The sequence below is a fragment of the Polypterus senegalus genome, chromosome 15, assembly GCF_016835505.1.
Source record: "Polypterus senegalus isolate Bchr_013 chromosome 15, ASM1683550v1, whole genome shotgun sequence".
Taxonomy (NCBI): domain Eukaryota; kingdom Metazoa; phylum Chordata; class Cladistia; order Polypteriformes; family Polypteridae; genus Polypterus; species Polypterus senegalus.
The window spans coordinates 112,024,131-112,044,915 of NC_053168.1; the positions used below are offsets into that span (position 1 = coordinate 112,024,131).

Sequence of the window (20,785 nt, forward strand, 5' to 3'; positions counted from 1 at the left end):
GGTATCAGGATGAAATCATTGGACCTATTGTCAGACCCTATGCTGGTACAGTGGCTGCTGGTGCACGACAATTCCTGGCCTCATGTGGTGAGAGTATGCAGGCAGTTCCTGGAGGATGAAGGAATTGATACCATTGACTGGCCACCACACTTTCCTGATCTAAATCCAATAGAACACCTCTGGGACATTATGTTTTGGTCCATCCAATGCCACCAGGTTGCACCTCAGACTGTCCAGGAGCTCAGTGATGCCCTGGTCCAGATCTGGGAGGAGATCCCCACAACACCATCTGTCATCTCATTAGAAGCATGCACCGATGTTGTCAGGCATGTATACAAGAACACAGGGGCCATACAAAGTGCTGCGTACAATTTTGAGTTGCTGCAATTAAATTTTGGCAAAATGGACTAGCCTGCCACATAATTTTTTCACTCTGATTTTTGGGGCGTCTTTGAATTTAGGGCTCTGTAGGTTGATCATTTTCATTTCCATCAAACGATGTGGCATCCTTTCATTCCTAACACATTACCCAGTCTATATCAGTATAGATATCCAGGAGGATTTCTTTTCCCATTGAGATCTGATGTGTTTTCAAAGTGTTCCTTTAATTTTTTGAGCAGTTTATATATCTCTATATATATATATATATATATATATATATATATATATATACATACTAGAAATTAAGCCCGTTAAAATAACGGGAGCTAGAACAGTAGTCCATAAACATTAGTAGGAAAAGTCTATATTAAATGGCAAGGACCTTGACCTCATTCTGTTTCTTGTCTTAATTTTTTTTTTGTCAAAAATAATAATAAAAATAAAATAGAAACGTATGACAATACAGTAAGTATAATTAATATTGCCTTAGTGTAAACCTTTGTAACAATCTGTAATACACAATATCTGAAGATATTTAGGAAAAATTTTCTATTTTTTTACCTCATGAAATTTACATTTCCTGTAAATATTCTGTCTGAGTTTATATAACTGACCGTGGCTGAATACTGGTTCTGGAAAGTAAATGCCAACTTTTTGTAAGGTTTGCTCTTCTGAGTTTCTCTCTTTTAGCATTTTTCTGACGCTCATTTTCTTTTTCTTCAATCAATCTATTTGTTCATATTTTTTTTTTTGTCTTTCAGCCTTTCTTTTGTTGATGTTTACTTGTTGAGCTGACCGTTCTTCCAGGAGATGTTACTTATATAAAATTTGATTGTCTGTGTCTTTTGTCCTACTTGACGTGTCCTTTTTTTTTGGGTGGCATGTTGTTAGTAGATATGTCCGTAATATTTTCTCTTACAGTAATACTGGCTTGTATGTGGCTGTAATATGGTTCAGTGTATTGTGTGCCTTTAAATTTCTCTCGCAGTAATACTGGTTTGTATTTCCGTAAACTAGGAAAAGAAAATCTGAACACATTACCCCAGTTTTGATGTCACTACACTGGTTACCTGTGTCAATCAGGATTGACTTTAAAATTCTGCTTATGGTTTATAAAGCCTTAAATAATTTCGCCCCATCTTATATATCGGAATGTCTGACACCTTATATTCCAAATCGTAACCTCAGATCCTCAAATGATTGTCTCCTTAGAATTCCAAGAACAAAGCTTAAAAGAAGTGGTGAGGCGGCCTTCTGCTGCTATGCACCTAAAATCTGGGATAGCCTGCCAATAGGAATTCGCCAGTCTAACACAGTAGAGCAGTTTAAAACACTGCTGAAAACATATTACTTTAACATGGCCTTTCTATAACTTCAATTTAATTTAATTTAATTTAATCCTGATACTCTGTATGTTCAATTTCCTTATAATAACTACTCATGGTGGCTCTAAAATCCGTACTGACCCCTACTTTTTTTTCTTTCTTTTTCCGGTTTCTTTGTGGCACCTTCTCAAAGCTTCATGATGCTCCAACAACGATGGATGGATTTAAAGGCAGAAGTCTACGTGACCATCATCATCATCAAGCCCTTCCGTGAGAACCCTAAATCCAAAGAGGACTGTTTCATTTATGTTAGGTAGAATGCCCAGAGGAGACTGGGCGGTCTCATTGTCTGGAATCCCTACAGATTTTATTTTTTTTCTCCAGCCGTCTGGAGTTTTTTTGTTTTTTCTGTCCCCCCTGGCCATTGAACCTTACTCTTATTCGATGTTAACTAATGTTGATTTATTTTGTTTTCTTATTGTGTCTTTTTTCTATTCTTTATTATGTAAAGCACTTTGAGATACTGTTTGTATGAAAATGTGCTATATAAATAAATGTTGTTGTTGTTGTTGTAAAATGCCTGTAATTTTCTCTGATAGTAATACTGGCTTTGATGTGCGTAATATGATTTTAATTTTCTGTCACAACAGTGGGCAATCAATATATATATACACACACACATACACAGTGCATCCGGAAAGTATTCACAGCACATCACTTTTTCCACATTTTGTTATGTTACAGGCTTATGTGAATACTTATGTACATGTGATTTCTCAGTTTCTTTATTTTTAATAAATTTGCAAAAACCTCAAGTAAACTTTTTTCATGTTGTCATTATGAGGTGTTGTGTGTAGAATTCTGAGGAAAAAAATGAATTTAATCCATTTTGGAATAAGGCTGTAACATAACAAAATGTGGAAAAAGTAATGCGCTGTGTATATGTGTGTGTATATATATATATATATATATATATATATATATATATATATATATATATATATATATATATATATATATATATATACACACACAGTGGTGTGAAAAACTATTTGCCCCCTTCCTGATTTCTTATTCTTTTGCATGTTTGTCACACAAAATGTTTCTGATCATCAAACACATTTAACCATTAGTCAAATATAACACAAGTAAACACAAAATGCAGTTTATAAATGATGGTTTTTATTATTTAGGGAGAAAAAATCCAAACCTACATGGCCCTGTGTGAAAAAGTAATTGCCACCTGAACCTAATAACTGGTTGGGCCACCCTTAGCAGCAATAACTGCAATCAAGCGTCTGCGATAACTTGCAATGAGTCTTTTACAGCGCTCTAGAAGAATTTTGGCCCACTCATCTTTGCAGAATTGTTGTAATTCAGCTTTATTTGAGGGTTTTCTAGCATGAACCGCATTTTTAAGGTCATGCCATAGCATCTCAATTGGATTCAGGTCAGGACTTTGACTAGGCCACTCCAAAGTCTTCATTTTGTTTTTCTTCAGCCATTCAGAGGTGGATTTGCTGGTGTGTTTTTGGTCATTGTCCTGTTGCAGCACTCAAAATCGCTTCAGCTTGAGTTGACGAACAGATGGCCGGACATTCTCCTTCAGGATTTTTTGGTAGACAGTAGAATTTATGGTTCCATCTATCACAGCAAGCCTTCCAGGTCCTGAAGCAGTGAAACAACCCCAGACCATCACACTACCACCACCATATTTTACTGTTGGTATGATGTTCTTTTTCTGAAATGCTGTGTTCCTTTTACGCCAGATGTAACGGGACATTTGCCTTCCAAAAGTTCAACTTTTGTCTCATCAGTCCACAAGGTATTTTCCCAAAAGTCTTGGCAATCATTGAGATGTTTCTTAGCAAAATTGAGACGAGCCCTAATGTTCTTTTGCTTAACAGTGGTTTGCGTCTTGGAAATCTGCCATGCAGGCCGTTTTTGCCCAGTCTCTTTCTTATGGTGGAGTCGTGAACACGGACCTTAATTGAGGCAAGTGAGGCCTGCAGTTCTTTAGACGTTGTCCTGGGGTCTTTTGTGACCTCTCGGATGAGTCGTCTCTGTGCTCTTGGGGTAATTTTGGTCGGCCGCCACTCCTGGGAAGGTTCACCACTGTTCCATGTTTTTGCCATTTGTGGATAATGGCTCTCACTGTGGTTCGCTGGAGTCCCAAAGCTTTAGAAATGGCTTTATAACCTTTACCAGACTGATAGATCTCAATTACTTCTGTTCTCATTTGTTCCTGAATTTCTTTGGATCTTGGCATGATGTCTAGCTTTTCAGGTGCTTTTGGTCTACTTCTCTGTGTCAGGCAGCTCCTATTTAAGTGATTTCTTGATTGAAACAGGTGTGGCAGTAATCAGGCCTGGGGTGGCTACGGAAATTGAACTCAGGTGTGATACACCACAGTTAGGTTATTTTTAACAAGGGGCAATTACTTTTCACACAGGGCCATGTAGGTTTGGATTTTTTTCTCCCTAAATAATAAAAACCATCATTTAAAAACTGCATTTTCTGTTTACTTGTGTTATATTTGACTAATGGTTAAATGTGTTTGATGATCAGAAAGTGTGACAAACATGCAAAAGAATAAGAAATCAGGAAGGGGGCAAATAGTTTTTCACACCACTGTGTGTGTGTGTATATATATATATATATATATATATATATATATATATTCAGCATCAACGTGTTTAGCTGTGTAATAAGTTAACTTTTGTGCTCTTTTGTGTTTATCTTTGTGCATAGTCAAGCCCTTCATTATGGCTCCAAAACCATCTGCTCCTGCTACTGCTTCAGGGGCCGTGCCCAAGAGCCAACAGAAGATGCTAACAATTGTCGGAAAGAACGCAGTACACAGAGAAAGCAAGACCTCTAAAGAGCGCGGAGAGTTTTGCTCACGTGAACGTGTCTGCAAAAAGGGGCGTTTCCTGCACTGCAAAAATACTACAAAAGTCGGGCAGACGGCATGCGCACGCGCGCATAGCTGTGCCGGCCTTTGAGACGCTGACTGCACTTCTGCCTTAAGTGAAAGTAAACACTTTAAATTTTTTCCCCCTTCCCATGAGCTATAGCCCAGACAACTGTAAACACGGGATCCCATTTCTAGACCGCGACAAACTAATATTAAGGCGCTTCGCACTTTCTTTTACACGTATACGATTATGAGGTCGTCAGGTCGAATTATGAAGACACGCACAGGAGTGGAGGAACAACAGTGCCATCACAGCTGATTAATGGCAGGGCCGTCTCTCCAGTCTACACGAGACCCACCACGACGCTCATATCGTCAGCGAAGACCTCTCTCTACACTATATTAAAGAAAAAGGCAAGCTTCCTTTCTTTACACCTTTTTTCCTTTCATCCCCAACCAAAGCTTTTCTCTCTTAACACTGCAGAGGACACAAAAATGATTTTCTTTTAATTGCTGGTAAGGCACATTACCACAGGCAGAAATTTGGACGTTCACATAGAAAATGTAATTTCCATACCACAGCAGTCGTGTAGCGCCTTTCAAAAGGGATCAACTACCAAGAGATGATCTATATACATTTTAGCTGCTGTTAGTACTACTTACCTGTTCTTTTACACCGGCTTTAAAATGTAGCTTACTCGAAACCACTCCACTGGTGCTCAGTGTATCTTTACTTCTTAAAACGTTAATGTTTTACTGTTTAATAACTTATAGACTACATTTTATTATTTTCCCTTGCACTCAGTGACCAAAGCTATACACACACATATAGACACATACATATATATACCTGTGTGTATGTTTGTATGTATGTGTGTGTATATATGATGTAGATAGGTATGTGTATGTTGATATGTATATATATATATATATATATATATATATATATATATATATATATATGTAGACTCAAACTGATTATAACAGCAGCAATCCAAGCTGTAAGAAAACACTAAAAAGGAAGGCGTGTCAGACGTTGTGGTACATTTTCTGATGCAGTTAGACGAAAACAACTTTGTGACGCTGCGGCCAAATACACAAAACAATTACTTTGACAATCATGTTACGTTATTTTCAGAATGTTTCCTTTTCTTTTTCTTTACTTCTTTAACACACTACTTCTCCGCTGCAAAGTGCGGGTATTTTGCTAGTATCAAATAAACACTTTCACAAAAGGTATAACAAAATAAGTGCGCTTTTATTCAAGAATTAAACCAACAAAAAACAAATTGTTCAATTTACATGTTGCTGTCAATGAGTAAAAACTGAAGCCCAAATATCAGTCAATACAGAGCAGACATGCCTGCTTGGCTGGTGCAGAGGTAAGAACAATCAAATGTATGTATCAAATGTATAATCAAGAGGTTGTGGGTTCGATCCCATGTCTTCTCTACATTTACCGTTTTAAGTAGTAAGCTGCTATTATTATTGCTATTATATAATAATAACATACATTTGATTGACTCACTCTTCCTTTGATATTAGAGTCCTTTTTTCCTATTTGTACTGCATATGTAAATGAATAATTAATTAATGAAGGGATTCCATTTCATCAGGTTTGTTAAGAATCCCAACCATGTCACTCAGCATGGCGTTTGTAACACCCTCTTTTGTCTACTTGGATTTTTAAGTACATCTCAAAGATGAGCAGATGATTCCAAAATTGACTTCAGGTGAGGTTGTATGATGGAGACTCCATTCTGGTTCAATTTTTCCTATACACCCAGTTCTACCACAATAGACACCTGGGCACCAGCAGCCTTATAAGTAGACTGAGTGGGTTCACACAGTGGATGGCTGGAGCAAATATAGCCAACTTGTACTTTATTGTCTTGTTTTTTGTAATACTCTATACTGTATTTTTATCTAATCTGAATGTATAATACTAAGATGGGATTTTTTAATAAAGTTCTTTTTTTAAAAGCAAGTGATTTGATATGCATAGCTCAAGTGTACCTAATTGATGGTCCTTAAATGTTTTATTTTGAGGCCAAAGGTTACTTTAAGTACTTTAATCTCGACTCGTGGTTAACCATAATTACACAGAATTCTGAGCCTGAGTCATGCTCTCTGGGTTAATGCCAAGAAGGTTAATTGGGTTTGGGGAATATATTGACAACAACTTCAGGATGATGTTCAATGGTGACAGGTTTACAAGAAAGTAGCGACTAAAGAAGAAAACTTGTGTAATACTGTATAATTTCAGTGCTTTTACATAAAAAAGACTAAAAGAACGATGCAAGCATGACAACATTTCACCTAATTTTAAAGATTAATTGTGCACATGCTTGTACTTTGTCTTTGTGAAGCATCAAGGTGACACACCCAGGGCAGTTGATCCAGTAGAAAATGTGTGCTTAATTTCTTGAATAAATGGACTCAGTTTACATGAAGCAGCTTTGACCTCTTTTACCAAGAAAAAATGGCGCCATCACACCACTTGGCAAAATTGGTAGACATTTACCCAAAACAAACAGCTGAATTTTTGGAAGCATGAAAACATTTAAAAGGGCTCTCAAGGCTTATACTTGGTAATCTGCTTTGACCATGTGCATCTGAGAGTTAATGGTCAAGCCTTCGGTTTTGTAGGGAGGATTTGTCTAGTTTGAGCAAACAAACTTAACATGTCATACTAACAGTTTAGTGAAAATAAACTGATATAAAATAAGACCATATTTTTGAGCATTAAAATTATGGAGATACCAGCTCCTCACCATAGAAAGTTTGTTCTTCATTGTTCTTAATTTTAGTATGTCTTTTTTTCTTCTTGTCAAGACTAAATTTTCAAAAGAAAGAAAGGCATTTTATCTTGGTGGAAGATTTCCAGTGAATCATCAACAGTGAGATTAATGCTTTCTCAGGAAATGTCTTCCAGGGAAGCTTTCAGTCATGAGAGTGCAGTTGATTAATCTCCACTGGCATTAAGATGTGATACTTTCAGAGCAGTCATAAAGCAGTAATGATGTGATTGTAATAAACTTGTGTATCGTTTTTTATTTGGAAAGTTTCTTAGATCCTGTGAGTATGTGAATGGGTAGCCATTACTGTAACTAAGATTCTGTCTTCATATTATACAACTTAGATGTGCTTGCAAATGACTTTTTTTAGCCAGTGTACCTTGTAATTAAAATAAATTTTATTAAATTTAAGTTAGGAACTATTGTGTATTAAATTAAAAATTAAGACCAGCCTTTTGTGTGATAAAAGGAAAAAAAGCTTTTTGTCAGTCTATTTAAACCTTGATAATTGTTTTTATAAAGTAGTGTGTTCAGGTCGGGTTGGCATTTGCATGTAGTAATCACTCATGATCTTATTTTGCGCAAATAAATCCGTCCTATTTTGAGCACAAGACTCAATCCAAATGCACTAAAGACAAATTCCTCGCTGATTATATAACGTTTTTTCTAACACCTGCTCAATACAGGCCACACTCAACACACACTACTTGTGTATGGAATTCACATGTTTTGTTTTTCCTATTTAGGAAGTCAATTTTTTTTCTTGTTATCCATGTATTGTCTATGGATGATTCTTCTTCTCTTACACCTATTGTTGCCAGAAAGGCCTTCAACTTGTTACTATTGTTATATTACTAATGCAGCTACTATAAAAAGTGTGTTATGAAAATCATTTAATTTTTAGTACTACTGGTAGCTGTTATAAGGTGCCACTATTACAGTGTTTCCCAACCTAGGTCCTGGGGGCCCACTGTGACTGCAGGTTTTTGTTCCAACCAGATTCCTAATCAGTGACAACACCTGATAGCACTGATCTCATTTAATTAGCTGGTATTATTTTCCTTTTATTCTACATTCAGAAAAGCACAACAGCATGATTTTTACATTTTTAAGACATTTAGAAATATTTCTGCTTTTGCTATAGATTGAAATGCTTAACTGTCTTTTGTTGATGTCAGTACATTTTGCCCTTTCTCTGTGCAGTTTTTCCTTTCATTGTATCTTATTAACATTAGAATTATCAGAGCCTACGAAAAAACTTGTAAATCCGTCCCACCTTAAAACGCTTCACACTGATAACACATACATATCACACACACACATATATATATATATATATATATATATACACACATATATATTGAAGAGAAGGTCTGTGATACGGTTTGCATATTTGCAGCTGGAGATCCACAAAGGAAGAAAGTGAATCACGTAGCATAAAGTAAAGTAGTTTTTATTTCTGAGCTTTCAACCCCTGCCAGGGGTCTTCATCAGAGGATAATGCTTAGATTTACAAGAATCAAAGGCAATATATAACAAAGAATTACGTGGGGGGGGGACTGGGGGGGCACACAAACCCACGAACAATCTGCGCATGGTCCTCTTTAATGCTAAATACAAGAAATCGATAGCAGAAACACGAAACACAGTTTACAGCATTCCATGCAGTTCTCACTCAGAGGTATACATAAGACAAACATCAAAAAGAATCACAACATGTATACAGGAACATCGCAACGCCATCAGAAGAAAGGACTCACGATCATTGATCTATACGTACACTAAATCAACAGGACATACATTTACCTGGGACAATTTAAGTAAAATTTAAAGCCAGTACTAAAAGTGCCAGAGAGCTGGCCGAATCTTGACTATCAAATGACAATGCCATCAACAGACACTTGGACATAAATCCAGCATAAGCAAACTTAAGAAGAGCATGTTCATAATAAATAAAACTTTACACACACACATATCTACATATACACATATACACATACAGTAATCCCTCGTTATATCGCGCTTTGACTTTCGCGGTTTCGCTCTATCGCGGATTTTATATGAAAGCATAACTAAATATGTAATGCGGATTTTTTGCTGCTTCGCGGGTTCTGCGGACAATGTGTCTTTTTACTTCCTGTACATGCTTCCTCAGTTGGTTTGCCCAGTTGATTTCATACAAGGGACGCTATTGGCGGATGACTGAGAAGCTAACCAATCAGAGCACGCAGTTAAGTTCCTGCCTTCTGAATGCAGTGTTAACCAGGAAGTCTCGTCTAGCTCATTCAGCATCAGCGTGTTTCGCTGTGTAAAGAGTTGTGCTCTTTTGTGTTTATCTTTGTGCATAGTCAAGCCCTTCATTATGGCTCCAAAACGATCTGCTACTGCTTCAGGGCCGTGCCAGCAAACGGAAGATGTTAACGATTGCGAAAAGGTAAACGTTTTGGATTTGTTGAAGGCTACGATTCTTTTTATTTAAAAAGTAGGAAAGGAATATAAGATCTACGGCCGCAGTGTCCTTTTAACCAGGGTGCAAAACAAGTTGTAAGTGGATGTAATAAGGCAGTAGTCTGGATGGAATCTGCTTTAGGGATTTGCATTGAAGACTGCCGGAAGAAGAACAACGGCAGTGCTACACAATCGCCTGAAGTGGCTCCTTTAAGGGCTGTAACGCTCTCCTTTGTTGTGCAGTAAAATAAAACTCATTGTTATCGGACAAGTCATCGTGTCATTGTTGGTGAGTAACCATAATTAATTTTCTACTTACAGTACTTAGTACATGTACGTGCGCTTAGTGTCACTGTACACACATTTACTGTATACTATTTTTCTTGTATTGTATGTATTTATTGCTGGTGGCATGTCTATCAGAATGGCTGTAACATATGTGATATCGGAGACACTCAATATCTTTAAAATAATATTTAGGTTTTACTGTATATAAACAGTGTGTTTATATACATAATTTCAATGAATCTTACCTAATATCTAAGAGAATACAAAGGGATTATGCTGTATAACTCTGGGGAATATTTATAAACAGTGTGGGAGAGTTTATAAGGGCTTAAAATATATAAAATAACCATAGAAACATATGGTTTCTACTCAGAGATTTTCACCTATCGCGGGGTCTGGAACGCAACCCCTGATCGAGGAGGGATTACTGTATACACACACACACATACATATATATATATATATATATATATATATATATATATATATATATATATACACACACACATATACATACATACACACACAAATTATATATGTGTGTGTGTGTGTATGTATGTGTGTATATATATTGTAGATAGGTGTGTGTGTGTGTATATACATATACATACATACACATACAGGTATATATAAGTGTGGAGTGGTTTCGGGTAAACTACATTTTAAAGCCGGTGTAACACAACAGGTAAGTAGTACTAACAGCAGCGAAAATGTATATGGATCATCTCTTGGTAGTTGATCCCTTTTGAAAGGCGCTACACGACGGCTGTGGTATAGAAATTACATTTTCTATGTGAATGTCCAAATTTCTGCCTGTGGTAATGTGCCTTATCGGCATTACCAGCAATTAAAAGAAAATCATTTTTGTGTCCTCTGCAGTGTTAAAGAGAGAAAGGCTTTGGTTGGGGGTAAAAGGAAAAAAGGTGTAAAGAAAGGAAACTTGCCTTTTTCTTTAATATAGTGTAGAGAGAGGTCTTCGCTGACGATATGAGTGTCGCGGTGGGTCTCGTGTAGACTGGAGAGACGGCCCTGCCATTAACTGTCCAGGATGGCACTGTCGGTCCTCCACTCCTGTGCGTGTCTTCATAATTCGACCTGACGACCTCATAATCGTATACGTGTAAAAGAAAGTGCGAAGCGCCTTAATATTAGTTTGTCGCGGTCTAGAAATGGGATCCCGTGTTTACAGTTGTCTGGGCTATAGCTCATGGGAAGGGGGAAAAAATTAATAGTGTTTACTTTCACTTAAGGCAGAAGCGCAGTCAGCGTTTCAAAGGCCGGCCCAGCTAAGCGCGTGTGCGCACGCCGTCTGCCTGACTTTTGTAGTATTTTTGCAGTGCAGGAAACGCCCCTTTTTGCAGACACGTTCACGTGAGCAAAACTCTCCGCGCTCTTTAGAGGTCTTGCTTTCTCTGCGTACTGCATTCATAGTCAGTTCACGTAAGCCGCTCGGAGTACATGCATCAAAGCTTCTGAGCTGTGCCTGTGCTATCTCGTGCGATCTCGCAATGTCCACGGCATTATTTAATGTTAGCTAAGACCCGGCACTTAAAAGTTTCTCGCTACAGCAATTTTAACTCCGTTACAAAGTGATCCAAAGTCTCGTTTATACCTCGTGTCTTCTCATTAAACTTGTGTCTCGCAAATAAAGTATTCTGCATTTTTCTTTAGCACTCTTTGGGGGCTCTTCCTTCTTTTCTACATACTGCGGTCATAGTCAGTTCACTTGATTACGTGGGAGGCGTGATGATGTCACACGCAGCCCCACCCCCCCACAGCCATCGGGCTAACATCCATTACAGTATATGGAGAAAAATAGGTTCCAGTTATGACCATTACGTGTAGAATTTCGAAATGAAACCTGCCCAACTTTTGTAAGTAAGCTGTAAGAAATGAGCATGCCAAATTTCAGCCTTCTACCTACACGGGAAGTTGGAGAATTAGTGATGAGTGAGTGAGTCAGTCAGTGAGGGCTTTGCCTTTTATTAGTATAGATTTGGACTTATTCTTTACACATTATACATTTCATGTCAACATTTTGTCATTATTACTATAACATGAACACAGTTTCTATTTTAGCTATGTGTTCAACATTTCCTGTCATCCTACATTTACACAGATTGTTGTAGACACAGAACACAAATGAAAAGCATGTATTCCAAATAACAAGATATTATTTACCCTATACAGTTCCAGACACCTAACTCCCAGATACACAGACTTCAGCTGTGAGAATTTTGTGTCCGACTTCAGCAGCCTTGGTGGGGCATGGGTGAACAGGCCACTTGCTACCAGTGCTGATGGACACATTTGAACAACAAAGGCGCTGATGAGGAAGTACAAGGGAATTTAAGGTGGTCCGGCAATATAAATATTTTCATAGGCTTCAGGGATTCCAAACTAATTGAGAAAAATTTGTCATCATTATCACTTGTTTAAAAGCCTTTTCCTAATGATTCTTTTAATATCACCTGACACCACCTTCCACTAGGTCATCCTCTGCCACTCTTTCCCTTTCCTTTTATCTCCATCTTGATGCACCTGTTCATCTAATCTAGGGCTGGAAATCAACAGAGATCTTCTAATTCGATATTACATTGATAGTTGGTTGCTGATCCCATATACTGAGACTTTAAAAGTATTGCAAGTTTCTAAGTATTTTGATTCAATGTTACAATTTTGTGGCTAATTTGTATTTACTTTATTGCTGAAAACAAGTGAATCTTGCTTAAAAGGTGTTTACTAAAGATGCTGTGTCTCTCAAAAAATTTGAAATAGTTTCTCCTGAGTAATGCAATAATAATGGAAATAAACATATCAGTCAAATATTCCATCCCTCAAAAGTAAAGTCCTTCATGAAACTCTAGTTAATAAATTAGCTACACATACTTCTGTACAAAAACTGTACCTTGTCAAATCATTTGAAATGTACAGTTTGTTAACGGATAAGCCCACACATGCAAAGTATACGCTGTTAAGAACCAGTACAGAATTTCCCCTTGGGATTAATAAAGTATCTATCTATCTATCTATCTATCTATCTATCTATCTATCTATCTATCTACAGTATTAAAAATCTTAAATTACTTTAAACACAACTTTTAAAGGAAAAAGTATTTTGTACAAATACAGTATATAACTTGAAAAAGAAGATGGACTATGCAGCCTTTTATGGTATCAAACTGCACAAACAAAAACGAAGATGCAACTCTGAGGTATCAACTCTCTTACATGAGGCTGCTTTGAGCACATGCTCGCATTTCTATTGCAGGCTGCTCTGAAATTCCAACAATTGCTCGCTTGCTTTGCCAGGTGAGAAGCATTTTAGAGTCTCTTATCTTTACAGATAAAAACTTCTATAGATTCTGTTATTTTTTGGGTATAAGGTGAATTAAACGGAAGTTTGGAGCTACCAGCTGTCTCCCGCTTCTATCCAGTTATTCTTTACTGACACACGGTTTGAACCTGTGGTAACTGGTTTAAGATGTTGATTTCAGTTAAAGAGAACACACCATTTTATGCAAAGTAGTAAAGTGTTGTTTCCACAGAAAGCATTAACAGGTGCATTAGCACCATCAGAAGCCAAAAACGAAGATAAGCAAAAATATAAATATAGTAATTGAGCAGGACAGAGATTCACAAGATCGATTTTGAGACTTTTAAGAATTGATATTGATATTCTTAAAAAGAATAGTTAAAATAATCTGTGATAAAGTAATCATTTCTAGATTCCACTCATTATCCTAAGGATGCCGCAGACATGCAGAAATTTGCTGCCTCAGATTGAATGTATTTGGTAAGCTCAAGTGTTTTAAGATGCAAGAACAGGCAAGGTACGTTTTAAATTTACAAAAAAAAAAAAAAAAAACACTTTACTTTAGAACACAATTCTATCTGCCAAATTAATCATCAAGTCTTCGTGACTGTGAAGAAATAACTAACTTGAAAAAAATTCAAAGTCTATTCATCGCACATCTGAAAAACTCTACCAGTACTGATAATTTTATTTTCAACTTTGATTGTTATTTCAATCACTGTTTTATCCGATAAAAAAAATCTGCTGATGGCTCAACATACCTCTTTTCTAATGGATGGTCATATTGCAGAAACCAGCATTTCTTATGACAACATACAAACAGAGATCAATGCAAACAAAATATGTAATGGGTTTATTAAGTTTAAAGTTGCATCCAGTTTGTTGGCTAGTTGACACTGCTGCACGTTTTGCTTTGTCCCAGCTTAACTCTGAATGGTGTCAAGTGAGATGTGCATATATATGCATAGTCTCCATTCCATTTTTCTATGGAAGACAATGCATATAGCTGTTTGCCATTAACTGTACTGATTCCATGCTGAAATTCACTCTGGCTTTGTAAAGCAAAGACATGTTGCTTGCTTCTTTACAGACCTGACTATTATAGATTATAATTATTCAGAAAAATCAGCTGTGATAATGGTAATTACAATATCAACACTGTGAGCAAATCAAGCTACAGCTGTTGCAAGTCAATAAACGGGAAGTGCTCCCTGGGGTTGATACTAATGAAATTCGTTCTACAGTCTAAATCTGACATGCAAAGAGCCTTATCAAGTTTTCTCTGGGGCAGTGAAGCAGTTTATACAAACCCAGGCAAGCAGGATACCTATTTGAATCTGCTTCTTATTCATAGAGGCATTATCAAGTCCATCAGTATGTTGTGCAATAGCATCAAATCAACTCACTATTCATCCCTACAAACTAACTTATTAACATCAAGCAAATGTGAAAACTTAAATGCAATTAATTCTTCTTATTTGCTTTCTTTAAAACATAATGAAGAATAGAAAACTTTTTGTTTTATAGAGTCTACAATTAATTTTAACCCTACCTACCTATGGTTGGCATAAGTTTCTAAACTGCAACAAATAGCAGAATAGGATATCACCCCAAATAGTATGCCAGTTAAATATGCAGAAAGTTGAACATACATTATTAGCAGTTTAGTGTCCCAGAGCAAAGATGAGGACACCATAGGAACTGGTATTAAAAAAAAAAGTGTATACACTATTTTAAATATGTAAATAGAAGAAAGAACTCCTAACATTGAAATCATCTTTGACACCTTACTAGAAAACAAAGAACTGACAACAACTGTAACAACTTAAACAATTATTTGAGATTGATCTCTTAATAATACACAGCAATTTGAAACTGTAAATAGCAGCAACTTTGAAGTCAAGACAAGTAGAAAATAATTCCTAAAATGGAGATATCAATAAACAGGCCTCCAGTATGAATTTCATTTAACATTTTATACAGATCATATTACTATAAAGACATTAGTGAACTGCAGTGATGTGGAAACAGCAGTGTATCCCTCAGTCATCTGCAGTATAAAACTGGTAGAAATTCAAATTAATAGTGGAAAAGACTGCAATTATTTGAGGAATATTATCTATCTGTTCTCTTCATGTGTTTCTGGGAGGGCAGAACCCTTTGTTAATATACAGCAAGATCCTCTAATTGATGTGGATAAGTACCAGCACCTGAGGAGTATTAGGAGTAGCCTGATTTGTAAAAAGACTAGACAATGGAATGGTCAGGAGAAAGAAGACATAAACAGCTAAACAAAGAATGTCAAAAATGAAGCAAAACTCAGGAACTTCAAAGAAATCTACAGTAATTGTTTATTTTTAAGCTAGCCTACACAATAATTTTTATTTTCTTTAATACAGCTTTATCTACCATGGAAATGACTGTCAATATTTATGCTGGAAAGAACTAATGTTTTCAGTAGCAGCACTCATGGGCACATAACAAAAAAATAAATGGCACCAAGTTAATAATGAAAATCATAATAGAAAATAAATCAGCATATACAAATAAAAAAAATCCCACAACTGATGGCAAAAATAGAATCCTCATAGTAAAAAAAAAAAAAAAAAACCTAAAGAGCAAAAAATGTCTGCAAAAAACACTATAATGACCAGAAAAAAAAACATTTAAAAGACAACAGAATCACAATTCTAATAGGTCTTAAATCATAAAATAATATTGCACCTGATTGCTTCATCTTGTGCTATCTCCAATCTAGGATAGTATCATATATGAATGATACTAACCAAGAGGATGTAAAAAGTAGAAAGTGTATAAAACAAAGTGAATGACTTACTACTAGTGCCCATTATAAACAACTACTGTAGGTCTAGCCTTCATTTATTTGTTTACAAGAAACTTTTATCCAAATTGACTTACAAATCACAACTGCATGAAGACATTATTTTATGGTACACACATATGTTGATCTTTTCCAAAAAATGGTAAGACTGCTGGAAGAACTCTAAACCTTCCTGCTGCAGAAATACAAAGTTCAATATCGTCTGTATTGGCATGCTCCACTCTACTCACTCATCCCATACTAATACACAAATGTGAGAAAGATGCAATGAAAAAGGTGGGTTTTTTATTCTGTCTCTTCAGGCATTTCTTGAACTGTGTGAGGTGTATTATTTTGTCTAAAATCCTAGGTTACTGTTCAAAAATTCAAAACCTAGGCTGTAAGCCATTGGATATACGCTTTTTCAGAAAGTCACAAATTTGATGTACTTTGCTTTAAATCTTATTTGTTCACCTAAAGAGCTCTGCACTATTCTTCACATAAACATTTTTCATTCCATATCCTTCCTGCATAACCCAAAAAGACCAAAAACATAGACATTTCATATGAAGCAGCATGTTTTCTATAATGCTAATATCTTTATATATATATATATATATATATATATATATATATATATATATATATATATATATATATATATATATATATAAGGCCTAGGAAAGTTAATGTTCATTATTGCAATTAATGTGGCCTGTTTATTCCATTAAAAAATATTGTTGCATCCAGGGCTGGCAACAAGGCAAATCCTCAGGCAGTGCTTTGGTCAGGGCAGCATGTTCATGTATTTTTACAAAACAATAATACAAATACATGTGTACCTAAAGAATAACATTCACATCCAATACTGTATTTATATACCACCTTTAAAAATTTAATGAAATAAAATTTTGATTTAAAGGTTTAACATTTCATATTACGCAGTTCAAAATGATATGCCACATGTCAGTACACAGCACTAGTGTTCATTTTCTTGATTTATACACACTGACAAAGGTGCAGTGGAGAGGGAGGAAACAGAGAGGAGAGGGGGGTTTATGGCAGTCCTGGTGCAATGCTAGAGAAAAGTTCAGAAGGTAAAAATCACGCTGTCTCTCTTCTTCTTTCGTGTGTCTGTAAGATCAAATCAATGTCATATCAAGTAACTGCTAAGTAAGTTATCTTTGAGTGGCACTAAAACCAAAATAAGTCTCTTGTACCTCTGTATTTAACTTGCCAGTCTGCCAGCTGGCTTAACGTACTGAAATTCTACGAAATACAAGTGTAATGATTATACTACCCATGATTCCAGTTTGCAGTACCTTTGCTAATTTATGCAAAGAATGCAACATAACTATCCAAGTAATGGACAATGTCAGTTTTTAAGCGAGATAGCAGCTACAGAGATATTTTTGTAGCATGCCAGGAGCAAAGGCGTAGGTAGAGCAGTGTTTTTCTAACCTCTTTCTGTGGTGAATCGCTTTTTGTAACCCAAAAAACTCCAAGGCACACCACGATTTTACCAACCACAAAAGTATTAAATCTATACATGTGCAAACTGTCCGAAGGAGTTTTGGGACAGGGGTTTGTGGTATAAAAAAAGCAGCTCAGACGTTGCTGTTCACAGACACAACAGTTAGTGAACATTTTTGATGCATTTTCCAGCTGCTTTGTCCCTTTGCCAAATCGTAACAGGAAGTCCACTCTCTGCCTCACTTCAGCGGCCTGGGGTCAAAGGCAACCCATTTACCTACTCTCCCTCTACTCTGCAAGAGACGCTGGCAAACATGCACTCGTAGATGGAGGAAGATGGACTCCATACATGTCTTCTGGCTACTAAAGTGTACACTAAGTGCTGTGTCTGCAAAAGGGCGATCATTGAGCTGCTTTTATGTCGGCTGCAGAAGAAGTCTCCACCTGAGAAGTGTGTATGTCTCTCAGGACTGGATCCAGAAGCACTACACTATTATTTCCATGGCACACCAATTGAAAAACAGTTGTGTGGTGTATTATTATCAAGTCATTGATGGTAATGCACAACTCAGAATAGTCTTTACGGAGGTTTAATGTATGTCCATTTAAGAGATACTTATTCTTTGAATTATTAGTCTTCAGCAGTGCATTCAAAGTCAACAGTCATTTCAATTGTTTAATTTTTACTTTAACACATCTGTGTCTCATACAATATGCCAATTTGATTATTAATAACTTGGGCTTCTTTTCAACTTCCCTTTAGGATGGCATTCAAATTTAGGTTGTACTTGTTCAAGTAGTATTTTGCTAAAAGTTCAGGTTTAAGGTCATTGTTTAAGTTTAAACTATGCCATTAATTTTTATTCTTTAATTCCTTTGTGTTTATTCTCCATTCATTTTGAGATTCAGTGTGTATTTACTTCATGATTTATATATTTTTATAATTATGTTTTAATTAATTCATGATTAATCACAATGAATTACATACATTAATGCAATTAGTTTTTTTTTAATCAATTCCTATTCCAATTATATATAAATGTCTGAACATGCAGTGTCAAAAGAATGCTGTATTCCTATACAAACTGACCTATAAAGGACATATCCCTAATTATTGCACACTCATGCCACTGTATCAATCATTAAGAAATTAAAACAAATGCATATTGTATTTAAAAGTTATTTCTTGGATTTAGCAAGAGTAAAAACAAAGCAGTGGACCCTGTGAACTCAAGATGAAGAGATGCAATAGACAGTGAGTCAACCTCTAGGGCTACTCTTGCTTGTTGAACAGGCTTCTACTAGACATCTTTTATTAGTGAAAGCCAGCTGAACTTTACTTTTGTGTAATTTGAAGAGATCAATGTATTCTGTTTATCGTCAAAGGAAAAATAAAGGCCAACTCTGTGAGCTGCTTTTAGCAACTGACAAAGGCACCCGATATATCTAAAATGTGTGACCCCACATCTTTACCGTTTTTAAACCCATCCAACAATTTTCTTAATCTGCATTATCTATTTCATGGTGATACATAACCTTATAGCAGTGGACATAAGGCAAGGATCATCTCTGGTTAAAATGCCAATTCATTGAACAAACACATATGACTTGTTGATACAACACTTGAGTATGAATTTGACTGTACTTTGTACATTTGATAATACTAACACTACTACTACTAATCACTTTAGAGTAGTCAATTAACTTAAATATGTTGGTATATGGAAGTAAACCAATGTAGACATGGAGAGAATGTACAAATGTTATACAGACAGTGATAAAGGCCAAGAATGGAATTCACAACCCTAAAGCTCTGAAGTGCCGATGACTAGCACTGCAAAGGTGCTAAATATAAATTTTACAAAATAACAGCTTCCTAAAATAACAAAAGGAAAATCAATTGTAAGATAAACTATCTAAGATTTTGACATTGAAATGTTCTGTATAATTTATTGCTTGATCTTTGGCAGCAGTTCCTAGGTAAATAATCTATGGGTTACTTTAATATTTAGTTGCTCTAAAGCACTTATTACAGTATTTTACAACATTTTACTTTAACTCAGCTATTCCAGTGCTCACGTGTAGTAAACATTTAGGAAAATAGTAGTACCAAATGACTGCATAACTCACAAGCTGAAACACACACTTGAATATCAATTACCTATCCAGTTTGATCCTTGCAAGTAGGGGCTCCAGCCAGCCAACAGTACATTCGCAATGAGCATCCAAGAAAGTAATGACCTGTCCTGTAGATAGTGAGGCTCCTTTGAGACGTGCTCGAATTAACCCAGACCTCTGCTCCATGCGTACCACCCGAACTGGCACCTCCAACTTGTGCACGTACTGTTCTAAATGACTCTTCAAGAATTCTGCACAAATCAAAAGACAGACACATAAACGTTTAGTCATGGTAACTGCTTAACAAGACTTTTTCAGTACCTTCCTCTAGGAACAATGGATTTTTAAAATTATTTAGTTACCTGCGGACAAAATATAATATAATATAAACAATTTAAACCATCTTCTCATTACATATATTACCTAAATAAAGTCTCAAATATCTGTCATATGCAATATAAACTGTGGTATAAAGTAAGAACCACAGTTGGCAAAACATGGTATCATTTCTTTCATGGAAATAACATGTGAATAACACGCAATACTGTATGTCTAGAACTTCACCATCATTATGAATGGACTGTCGGGTATCTATTATGTAAAGCTGTCAGATCAAATGTCATTATTTGAATATAATTTAATCAAACACAAAAGCTGACATTTGCTCATAAAAGAATGGGTGCTTGTTTTACCCGCACTAATTTTGGCATTGAATTACTTCAGACACACTAAGCAAAGCTGCAGTATTTTCCATATGTTTCACTTCCATGCTCAACCTTTTCATAATTTTTAATAGTTAGCTTGTTATCTTCATTAGTAAAACTTGCAGCCAGACCCTTTCACGGCATACTTTGGGACAGTTTTTTTTTTTACCCCCCATGTCCCACTGCTCTGCTATTT

General features: G+C 36.0%; 1 protein-coding gene across 2 annotated transcripts in view; it reads right to left on the reverse strand.

Annotated features, from left to right (window-relative positions):
• The window catches only part of galnt1 (UDP-N-acetyl-alpha-D-galactosamine:polypeptide N-acetylgalactosaminyltransferase 1), a 507,921-nt gene that overhangs the window by 116,821 nt on the left and 370,315 nt on the right, over nucleotides 1–20,785 (reverse strand). For both annotated transcript variants that reach the window (XM_039737531.1, XM_039737532.1), the window contains one exon: nucleotides 19,929–20,136. In XM_039737531.1, the coding sequence (XP_039593465.1) occupies nucleotides 19,929–20,136 (208 nt within the window). The remainder of the gene's footprint in view (nucleotides 1–19,928; nucleotides 20,137–20,785) is intronic.